The sequence below is a fragment of the Lolium rigidum genome, chromosome 4 (assembly GCF_022539505.1).
Source record: "Lolium rigidum isolate FL_2022 chromosome 4, APGP_CSIRO_Lrig_0.1, whole genome shotgun sequence".
Classification (NCBI taxonomy): Eukaryota; Viridiplantae; Streptophyta; class Magnoliopsida; order Poales; family Poaceae; genus Lolium; species Lolium rigidum.
The window spans coordinates 353,662-365,487 of NC_061511.1; the positions used below are offsets into that span (position 1 = coordinate 353,662).

General features: G+C 45.6%; 1 protein-coding gene across 1 annotated transcript; it reads right to left on the reverse strand.

Annotated features, from left to right (window-relative positions):
* Nucleotides 1-2,086: 2,086 nt before the first annotated feature.
* LOC124646535 (RNA-binding protein Y14A-like) lies at nt 2,087-5,640 on the reverse strand. Its single transcript, XM_047186640.1, has 4 exons — nt 5,277-5,640; nt 4,171-4,307; nt 3,798-3,943; nt 2,087-2,440 (listed from the first exon to the last, which is right to left on the reverse strand). Exons 1-4 carry the CDS (start codon nt 5,560-5,562, stop codon nt 2,392-2,394), a joined length of 618 nt encoding a protein of 205 aa, XP_047042596.1. The 5' UTR covers nt 5,563-5,640; the 3' UTR covers nt 2,087-2,391.
* Nucleotides 5,641-11,826: the final 6,186 nt, after the last annotated feature.

The following is an 11,826-nucleotide window of genomic DNA, read 5'->3' on the forward strand; positions in this document are numbered from 1 at the left end:
TTCAATGAATATAGATCTGCAACCAGGTCTTGTGTATTCAGCGCTATCTGGTCGCGGTTCTGCAGTGCCCCACGCTGGACGCACGCGAGGCCACGACGCGGTACATTGCCGTGCCATCGAGCGGGAGCAGCATCCACTGCGGCGCGTCGAGCTGCTCAAATCCTGCTGTAGACTGTAGAGCAGCACCAACACGACGACCCGGCTGTGTATCTGCTATTCGAGCGTGCGACTCATATGCAGTGGTGGAGAATAGAAAAATTATTCATCTTCAGAGCTCGTTTTACTATAACAAAATTCTGCCAGTCGAGCACAGACAGCACCAAATCGGGATGTTTTTGCCAAGCCTGGACATTGGGAAATTAGACCCCGGCTGGCCAGCGTGTTCAGCAGTGAAGTTTTCAGCCGTACACAGAACCTGCATCTTTAGATGTAATATTTCTTCTTACCTAGGTTCACCTGCTTGTGGTTTCCGTCACAAAGAGAAAACATAGAAGGTAGCTTTAGACATTTACGAGCTCTTATATGTTCTAATGGGGTTATATTCTGATATTAATTTATTTTGACTTAATTGAACAACTAAGTCGGTTGCCTTTAGCAGTGCAACAATCTCAAACTCTTGTGCACGATGGTCACGAGACGAGGAAGAATCGCTTCACACACCTGCTAAAGTTACAATAGAAATGAAGATGAATACAACATCCTACAATATCTTAAATGCGTCATCGAGAAAACCTTAATTATAAGAATATAGCCTACAATATCATTACAAAGTATTTATCAATATGATTATAAAGCAGTTAAGTTCAACGGGATATTGTTGTCCAATTTGTTCCGCCAAAGTTGACCTTCCTACATCTTCCGCCAGTTCTGCCACTTCCCGTCATTGTCGCCGCTATATAAAGCCGGAAGTGGTGAAAGAGCCACATCTCATCCTAGTTTTACAGATTTCACCCACGCATCTCACCCATGGCGTCCGGTGATCTTGCTCTCACGCACGCGGTGAAGGCGCTCAGCGCCTCAAACTACCCCTGCCCGCTTGGGTTCATATGCCCCTCGGGCTAGCGTCTGAGCGCCGGTGGCGCGCCGGCCCCCAAGGTGCAGCTCGGCGTGCGGCCATCACGCACCACTACTCCATCGAGCTCACCCCCCGAGCAGCGCATGGATTCCCGCTGGGATCCCGACAACACCACAACTTGGGACGCCTTCTTCACCAATTGCCAGGATATGGAGCTCGCCAAGTATGAAGGGGACGGGCCGCCTCCCGTGGACAACAACGAGGCCAGACGGCGCCTATGGTGGGGCAGCCAGACACTCGAGGGAGTGATGAATCACATTTTGGCGGGGCGACTACCCCCACATGCGATACCCTCACTTCCAGCCGCCAAAGAAGAGTGGCAGCGACGGCGGCGGCTTCGTTACTCGGACGCCATATCCTCCCCCCACAGCTGGGGGAGTCGGAGGAGGGACCGGAGTGGAAGGCGCCGACGGAGTACGCCATGGTCGCCAATGACTTCAAGTGCCCCGGCGACCCGAAGGATTTCCCGGGCCAACGCGTGGCCAACGAGTGGCCATCCGCGCCTCTCTTCCATCACTGGTGGAGGTTGGCCGGTCCTGGTGGGTGAAGGAGAAACAAGTCTGCCGTGCACGCCATGGCAGCGACGGCCTACGTTGTAGTTGTTGCGGCCATCTATCCCCGCAGCGACCACCACCACCGCTGCCGTCGCTGCGGCCATCTGTCCCCGCAGCGACCACCACCACCACCTCGCCCGATGAGCGACGACGATGGCTCCTCCAACGTCAACTACAAGTACATGTACTATAGGCCTAGATATGAGTATGACTAGTCTATTTATTTAATGAAATAAAAATTATTTTATTGAAAATGTGCATACTTTGCATGGAGGTCACAGCTCAGGCCAGTCGACCCCAATTTTTTGTTTAGCGCCGGAGCCCCCATATGGGCCAAAAAAGGGCTGTGCCGGAGCAATACGTGAGAGGGGGGAGGGCGAGTGGAGATGCTCTAACAGACTGTAGTATTTGACAAGTGGAATACCACCCTAAAAACTGTGGTTCAGCAATGGAAGACTGTGCAAGACAAGTTCATTCAATTGCTATTGCAAAACGAAACATTCCAATGCAATACATATAGATCCAGCACAGCAGTTACAATCGTCTGAAAATGGCAAGCCAAGCTTTAACAGTAAAAACAGCTCCATCCCGAAAGGAGAGTTAAAAGATGCCATACAACTAGTACAGTAATGAACCAGAAACTGCAACGGAAAGACAAAGGCAATCACCAAACCACCATAAGAGGAGACGTAGAACAACTGGATCCCCACAATTCTCGCACTTTGTCGCTTCTAAGCACCGCAACTCATGGTGAGGGAACACTCAGTATCTTCTCCTCGGTGGGCTCCTTGAGCGATTAGGCCTCGGTGACCTGAAATGAACACAGTACAAACTCAATTAAATATTCTATATGCAGTTGTTAGAATTGTGTACATTGAACTATGAATGCTCGTTAGTCACCCAAAACCCCAGACAATGAAAAAAGGAAACAATGACTGGGAAATCCCAGTAAAGGTAAAAACTAGGAAAACAAATTTAATTTGTACTTTAAGAAATAAAGTACGAAGAAATAAATCACCGTAGAACCATGTTATATAGCCAAAAACAAATTCCCAACGATTTAACTACTGGAGATTCTTCATTCAAAGAACCTCAGCAGGTCCCATAAAAAAAGGATGTACTACTGAAAGTGGGAAAACGTAAAGGAAACTTTTGAGGACTTAAATCCAGCCAAGGACAAATTTCGTCAGGATTGTATTGGGCAACCAGAGTCCAGAAGTAGGTAACTTCATCAGATAACTAGCTAAAATCGGTTGTAGAGTGCAACTTGAGGACTTAAAAACCAGCCAGGACAAACCTCTTCAGATTGTAGTAAGCAACCGTAAGCCCAGAAGGTATGTATCTTTGTTAGGTAAATATAAAGCCAAAATCTAATGTGGAGTAGTTTTCAGTTGGGTACTAAGTACACATTCCCTTGGTAGCCATATTGATCAACCAGAAACTAAATCTATCAAATTGCTAGCAAGGTACCAACTAGGTTCAGCAAACCTTAGATCAAAACTTTTCATTTCGAATGTAATTCTTTAATAAAACTGATCTATTTTATAATGATTTGCTCTTAGTAGTCTCAAGTACGCGTTACATGGTATTTCATCTAAGCAGTCCCTGCACCAAAATCTAGAATCAGCTCCTGCCATAGTGCTTTACAGGTAAAGGCCTCATATATGGATAATTCATGGTTCACTATGCCCGCTAATTAGTTCAGAATATCTAAGTATCAGATTCTATCACTAAAACCTAAGGCCTCCTTTGATTCATAGGATCTTCATAGGAATTCTGGAGAATTTAGCTCCTGTGGAATTTTTCCTTTGGATGGTGTTTGATTCACGGGAGTGCATCCTGCAGGAAATATTCACGTAGGAACTGCATAGTGCATTTTCACAGGAAAACTAGCGGTCTAATCTCATGAAGAAGTCCTACAGACTATTCAGTGTTGATGACTTCTGATTTTCCTTCAGGACAATCAAACAACCATTTGCGAGAGTTCCTATGCCTATAGGATTTCACCAGACAGGGCAAACCAATCCTACACGTTTCCTATTCCTTTACTTTCCCTACCCTGTGAATCAAAGGAGGCCTAAATGTTCTCAAGAATAAGCTCTCATGTCTACTACGACTTCCTTCTGGACAGAAAAGTAACTAAATATGAAAACACAAATAGAACATACCTCTTCCGAGTATTTCTGCGTTTGACAGGGCCATTACTAAATGCCCAGTCAACACTTATTATTTGTGAAAGAAGATCAGTTCCATCTGATTCTTTTATTGCAACCTGGGCCTCCTCAAAGTTCTCATACTCAATCAGAGCATATCCCTGCACAGGAGAAGTAAAACCAAACAGACATGAGCACGTATAAGAAAAAGTGCAAAACTCTGCTTTTCACATGTTATTTTGTTTTCTATGGATAAAGATTTCAGCGGTCTAAAAAAAATGAACCTTGTTGAGGAATTTCACATGAATAGTTACTAGGTAACGAAATTAAGCCGATATCTATCTGCAAAATGTAAGGACTAAACACATACACACAGTAGAATGCATACCTTCACAAATCCAGTCCGGCGATCCAAGTTCAAATGCAGGTTCTTGACCTGCCCAAAACCACCGAAAATATTGTGAAGGTCCTCCTCCTGAGCTTCTTCGTGTACTCCAGTAACCAGTACAATCCACCCTTCAATTGCTGTACAGAATGAAAAACAAACATGAACTCAATTAGTGACATTCATTATCTTCATATTATGGAATTTTTGCAAAGAGACACATGGCTGTAGTACTGTTATTGCATTATTTTTACAAACAGCATCCATTGATTCAATATTTTGCAGCAACAAAAGATTTAATATGAGTGGAAAAATAATAACGGTTGAAAATAAAACTCCATAAAACTTGAAAATAACAACTTCGAGGGTTGTTAGATGTATGAGAATCAAAGGCGCTAGCAACTTATCAGAGGAACTAAACAAGTTAAGAAAAATAGTCAAAATAAAACAGAAGGTATACACTAAGCCTGCTCACATCATAAGATTTTAAATACCCGCAGTTTCAATCACAATCTCAGCTGTCACGCAAACAATATTGAAAACCCTTTTTACAGACAAAAATTAAGCATGACGAGCATATCACCAGACAAGCTAACCCACAGACTCTAATTACTGGTAACCCTAAGACTCGAGCAGACAAAACAATCCTCGGTCAAAGATACAAAAAGATCCACATTTATGATCCACGATTATATTTAACTCGTTTCGAAGTTTCTAAACTCTTCACCCAACACAGTTCAGATATCTACACAACAATCACAGGCAACAACCTTGGAACTCTAGGAAACCATCCAACAAAATCGCCCAAAATTTCCACCTTATCTACATAGCACAAGAGAAGGCAATCTATATCGCACCAATGAACAAAAAGATGCCCTAGCAGTGCACAGCAGCGCATAGGCAACGAAAGAAACCTATCAAGACAGCATCTTTACCCTCCCATGACGTCTAAATCCTCTCATGAAACAGCAAAAGCAACACATCGAGGAAGAAAATATCCAGAGCTGGTAGACCTCCTACACGAGCGTTCAGATCCCACCGCCTACCTGACTACGGTACCATTGAAACATCCCTACAGCAAGCAAAGGGAGGAGGGGAGGGAGACGTACAGCGGACTGGGCCAGGGCCGCCATCGGAGGCGAGGGCGTCGAAGCCGGAGCGGCCGACGCCCGCTAAGCGCGAGTCTCGGGGCGCGGAGGAGGAGTTGGGGTCCTCACGGAAGCCGCGCCCCTTGGTCTTACGGGGCGCGTCGTCGTCGGCGCCGCCGCCCCCTGCGATGGTGGATCGGAGGCGGGGAGCGGGAGCCGGCGAAGGCTCGATGGCGCCATCCTCGTCCATGAGGTCATCGTCGTCGGAGTCGAAGTCGACCGCCTCTACTTCCGTCGCCGCCGCCATCGCTGCTGCAGCCGCCGCCGGGGTTAGGTTTGGATCTGGGTTCGGGTTGGGAGGAGGAGAACTAGTGGGGTTTGGGGTTTGCACGTCGGGTTATTGTCTCTTTTGTTTCCGGAAACACCCTTGACCGTGTAGGAGCAGTAGGACTAGAACACGCCGATTTCAGTAAGAATACAAATTTGTGCTAAAATAAACAGGAGTAATTTTTCTACTATTTTCTTTTTCAACGTTAAATTTCTGGTCTACTAAAACTAATATTGGACATTGTCCCCTTCTTGACGGCATCGTCGTGGTCTCTATTGGTTCTCCTTCATTCTCTGGGGTGAAAAACCATGACCCTCTAGATCAGCCGGTGGTGATGCTCATGCGTGTATTCTTCTTGAAGATGCATCCTCCAAGTTCACGGTTCATAACTAATGACAATCCTCATGGACTAATTTTTTATTGACTTATATTTGAAGGTATTCTTCAAAGGAAATACTTGAAGACCATATATGTTGGTTTCAAGGTTGAAAGAATAAAAAATATGAAAAGTATGGAGTTCTTGTGTGGAGCTCAACACAATCAAAAAATGCTCAATAGAACTTTTACTTGGTGATGATTCCACCAAACACGCCCTAGGCATAGTAAAAAAAATGTTATGGTTGAGTTGCATATGATTTCCTTCCTATTGATTTTGTTGTCATGGATATGGGGAGTAAAACTTCTAGTCCTATAATTTTTGGGAAGACCCTTTTTAAGAATCGCATGAGCCATTATAGATCCAAACGAAGGGAATGTGAAGGAGTCGTCCCTTATCCCCTCTCTCCGCTACAGTTCAGAGGAGGCGATTTTTGAGAGTCGACCGGCGATTCCACCTCGCCGATGTTGAGGCGTGGGTTCCTCCCTCTCCGTCGGCTGGTCCGGCGACGGGAGGGTGGGGGAAGCCCATCTCACGGAGTGTATATAGTGTAGGTATCGGTAGGTCTCCGTCCGGCGGCGCTTCGGAGGTGTGATGTGTACGCACGTTTCTATTCTTGTAGACGGTATTGGACCTCCAAGTGCAGAGGTTTGTAGAACAACATCAAGTTTTCCTTAAGTGGATCATCCAAGGTTTATCGAACTCAGGGAGGTAGATATCCCTCTCAAGCAACCCTGCAATTATGATACAAGAAGTCTCTTGTGTCCCCAACACACCCAATACACTTGTCAAATGTATAGGTGCACTAGTTCGGCGAAGAGATAGTAAAATGCAAATGATATGGATGAATATGAGTGGTAATAACAATCTGAAATAAATATGGTAGCAAGTAGACATGCAGTAAGACAGTAAATAAATGGTGATTCGATGTTTGGAAGCAAGGCCTAGGGATCATACTTTCACTAGTGGTCACTCTCAACAATGATATCATAGGAGCCGCTCATTTTCCTCCTCCTCTGCTCTCCCCACGCTACAGTAGTTGAGGGTCGACCTCAGGAGGCCGGGCCGCTCCATGGCTTTCTCCGCCGGAATAGTCGGTCGGAGCTGGTCGGAGATGGGCGCCGGAGTAGATAGGACTAGTTATAGGGCTAGATCTAGCCTTTGTTTCTGCTTTACCCATGTGGAGTTTGGCGATATGCCCATGGGGGTTGGGCCATGGTGGAGATGGAGCTGCTCCTGGTGGCTGGTGGTGGCGATGGTGTTCACTGCGGTGCTCCGGTGGTCGGAGCCGAAGGCGGAAGGCGGCGGAGCTTCCACGACCCCTTCAATAAAGCTCGGTGTCTCTCTCGATCTGGATGCAGCCGATCTGGATCTATCCCCTCTTGGATACCATGGTGGTGGAGAAGAGGGCAAGATCCTCAATCGCGTCATCTTTTGCAGATCGACGGAGATGTGGTCGCGGTGGTGCTGCTGGAAGATGAAGTCTTCTCCCTGGCGAGCTCTTCATTGGGGGACCAAAGCCGGCTTCCTTGCCCTGCCCCCAAATCCCATGGTCGACAGGCGACCGTCGTCCAGGAGATCAACCTCCTCTGGAGGCCCTCTTCAATCTCGCGCTGGAGCTCACCATAGCCCCTTCTCCAAGTGGTTCGTCCCCGGAGAAGCTGAGATGGCCGACGCGGTTGATTTCTCGCCGGAATGGAGAGCACATCGAGCTATCTTCTCTCCGATCTCGGTGCTCTGCGCCTGGAGGTCGCCGGCGCACGGTGGAGATGGTTCCTGTGCACTCGGATTGCTTTTTTTAGTTGCTAGGGGCCTTTGTGCAAATTTCGTTGCCTGTAACTCAAATTCTAGGTTTCTCAAGGCAGTAGATGAAAAAGGGCAACGATGTAATTTTTATACCCACCGCAAGTAATGGATCTTCCTGGCCTCTCGAGGCCATCTTTGTGCAAAAAAAACAATGATATCATAAAGGAATATAAATATAAGCACTTCACTATGCTACTCTGAAAGACTCTCTGGTTGGATAACAAACAATAATCCACTGCGTAGGTGATACGTCTCCAACGTATCTATAATTTCTTATGTTCCATGCTAGTTTTATGACAATACCTACATGTTTTATTCATACTCTATATCATTTTGATGCATTTTCCGGTACTAACCTATTAACAAGATGCCGAAGCGCCAGTTCCTGTTTTCTGCTGTTTTTGGTTTCAGAAATCCTACACAGGAAATATTCTCGGAATTGGACGAAACAAAAGCCCAAAGTCCTATTTTCCACGGAGGGTTCCAGAACATCGAAGAAGAGTCGGAGACGGCCAGCAGGGGGGCCACCCCATAGGGCGGCGCGGCCCCACCTCTTGGCGCGCCCAGGTGTGGGGAGCCCACCTCGGCTCCCCACGCTGCCTCTTCGCCTATATATTCCTTCGTATCGGAAAACCCTAGTACCGAGAGCCAAAATACGAGAAAAGTTCCAGAGACACCGCCGTCAACCCCATCTCTGGGAGTTCGAAGATCTCCTCCGCACCCCCGCCGGAGAGGGGAATCATCACCGGAGGGCTCTACATCACCATGCCCGCCTCCGGACTGATGCGTGAGTAGTTCATCCTTGGACTATGGGTCCATAGCAGTAGCTAGATGGTTGTCTTCTCCTATTATGCCATCATGTTTAGATCTTGTGAGTTGCCTATCATGATCAAGATCATCTTATTGTAATGCTACATGTTGTGTTTGTTGGGATCCGATAAATATGGAATACTATGTCAAGTTGATTATTGATCTATCATATATGTTATTTATGATCTTGCATGCTCTCCGTTGCTAGTAGAGGCTCGGCCAAGTTGATACTCGTGAACTCCAAGAGGGGGTATTTATGTTAGATAGTGGGTTCATGCCTCCATTGAATCAGGGACAATGGACGTAAAGTTCTAAGGTTGTGGATGTGTCTGTTGCCACTAGGGATAAAACATCAATGCTTTGTCTAAAGATATTTGTATTGTTTACATTACGCACGTACTTAATGCAATTGTCTCGTTGTTTGCAACTTAATACTCGGAAGGGGTGCGGATGCTAACCCGAAGGTGGACTTTTTAGGCATAGATGCATGCTGGATGGCGGTCTATGTTCTTTGCCGTAATGCCCTAAGTAAATCTCATAGTAGTCATCATGATATGTATGTGCATTGTTATGCCCTCTCTATTTTTCAATTGCCCAACTGTAATTTGTTCACCCAACATGTTATTTATCTTATTGGAGAGACACCACTAGTGAATTGTGGACCCCGGTCCATTCTTTTACATCTGAAATACAACCTACCGCAATCATTGTTCTCTCGTTGTTCTTTGCAAGCAAACATCATTCTCCACACCATACGTTTAATCCTTTGTTTTCAGTAAGCCGGTGAGATTGACAACCTCACCGTTAAGTTGGCGCAAAGTAGTTTGATTGTGTTGTGCAGTGTTCCACGTTGGCACCGAATCCCGGTGTTGCGCCGCACTACACTCCTTCACCAACAACCTTCACGTGGCTTTCATCTCCTACTGGTTCGATAACCTTGGTTTCTTACTGAGGGAAAACTCGCTGTTGTACGCATCATACCTTCCTCTTGGGGTTTCCAACGGACGTGTGCTTTACCGTCGCAAGCAGCTGCTTTTTGGCGCCGTTACTAGGGAGGAATCAACACTCCATCAAGCCCCGTCACGCACCATCAAACACTTTTTCTGGCGCCGTTGCCGGGGAGATCAGGACACGCTGCAAGGGGAGTCTCTCACACCCAATCTCTTCACTTTGTTTATTGTCTTGCTTTATTTTATTTTCTGTCTTGTTTGCTTTCTTTATATCAAAAACACAAAAAAATAGTTACTTGTTTTACTTTACTTAATTCAGTTTTGCTTTATTTATTTTTATTATTGCTAAAATGAGTAGTCCTGAAGTTGAAGTTCGTTCGTTTAAGCAACAAGGGGGAGAAAGTTTTAAAGATGCTTGGTACAGAATTAGTGGTGCTCATCATAGGTGCACTAAGAAACACTCCACTATTATCCTCCTTAGGAACTTTTATGTTGGTATCTCTAGTGGAATAGGTATGTTCTTGATACTCTTACAGGGGTAATTTCCTAGGTACTCCTGCTTTAGAAGCTAGTTGCATTATTGAGAGTCTAGTTGGAATACCACCTGTTAATGAAGCTAAAATTGAAATCTCTCTTGAGGATGTCATGAAAAAGTTGGAGGCCATAGAGAAAAATATTCCAAGTGTTGAGACTAAATTGGGAATATTACTTGATAATACTGATAAAGTTGATAAATCTCTAGGAGGAATTAATGAAAGAATTGTTGTCTTAGAAACTTGTGCTATCCATGATAATCAAACCCATAGGATTGGTGAACTTGAAGAAGCTATGGGAACCTTGGGTTCAACTTTTTCTTCTCTTAAGTTTAAGGAGAAAGCTTATGTGGGTAAGGAGCAAAAGTTCATGTATGTCTCTAAGATGCCTAAGCCAAAGAATCATTATGAGCTTAAAATTGATAAAACCCTTAGTACCACTATGGGAAATTTAGATAATGGAACATCTAAGATACCTATTGCGACAAGTTGTGTTTTTAAGGAAAATCATGATGTTGATGCTTCTTCTCTTGATGGTACTTGATTTTCACTTTCTGCGCCTAACTGAAAGGCGTTAAAGAAAAGCGCTTATGGGAGACTGATACGTCCAAAACGTATCTACTTTCCCAAACACTTTTGCTATTGTTTTGCCTCTAATTTGTGTATTTTGGATGCAACTAACACGGACTAACGCTGTTTTCAGTGAACCGCTTCCGGTGTCTCGTTTTTGTGCGTAAATCCAACTTTCAGGAAAATCCTAGGAATTTATGTGAAATGTCTTATTTTTCCGTAAGATTGACGGAGCCAGAAGGACAAGCCAGGTGGAGGCCCGAGGGCCCCACACACTAGGCCGGCGCGGCCCAGGAGGGGGGCGCGCGGCCCTAGCGTGTGGCCCCCTCGGCCGGCCTTCGACGCCCTCCTCTGGACTACTTAATGCCTTCGACCTAAAAACGCACGGGGGGTTAGAAGAAATTGCCAGAAGACATCCAGTACGCCGCCACCGTCGCGAAACTCCGTCTCGGGACCAGAAACTCCGTTCTGGCACTCCGCCGGGACGGGGAATTGGAGGAGATCATCGCCATCATCACCACCGACGCCTCTCCATCGACCAGCCATGTTTCCCCCATCCATGTGTGAGTAATTCCCCCGCTGTAGGCTGAAGGGGATGGTAGGGTGATGACCCACAAGTATAGGGGGTGTATCGTAGTATCTTCGATAAGTAAGAATGTCGATCCCAACGAGGAGCAGAAGGTGTTGACAAGCAGTTTCGATGAAGGATTCACTGTAAATGCTCTGCGTACAAGTATTCAAGGGGTTTTGATGTAACAAATGAATAAAGTACAAGTAAGTAAAATGCGAGAGAAATAATTGCAGCGAGTGGCCCAATCCTTTTTAGCACAAAGGACAAGCCGGTTTGTTTACTTATAATGACCAAACGTTCTTGAGGACACACGGGATTTTAGTCTAGTGCTTTTGCTTCATGTGGCTAAATAATCTTCAATGTTTTGATAAGTGTTATGTGGGTGAACCTATGCTAATGCACCGCCCTTCCTAGGACTAATACATACTTGTGATTATACCCCTTGCAAGCATCCGCAACTACAAGAAAGTAATTAAGATAAATCTAACCACAGCCTTAAACTCTAAGATCCTCGCAATCCCTCCCCGCATCGATATACCAACGGGGGCTCGGGTTTCGTCACTCCGACAACCCCGCAATTGGCAAACGAGTACAAGATGTATTCCCCTAGGCCCATAAATGGTGAAG

Coding starts and splice junctions, on each gene's coding strand:
- LOC124646535 (XM_047186640.1), bottom strand. CDS start 5,562: ATGGCGGCGGCGACGGAAGTAGAGGCGGTCGACTTCGACTCCGACGAC. Junction 4,308..5,276: donor CGGCCCTGGCCCAGTCCGCT/GTACGTCTCCCT, acceptor CATTCTGTACAG/CAATTGAAGGGTGGATTGTA. Junction 3,944..4,170: donor GCCGGACTGGATTTGTGAAG/GTATGCATTCTA, acceptor TCTCCTGTGCAG/GGATATGCTCTGATTGAGTA.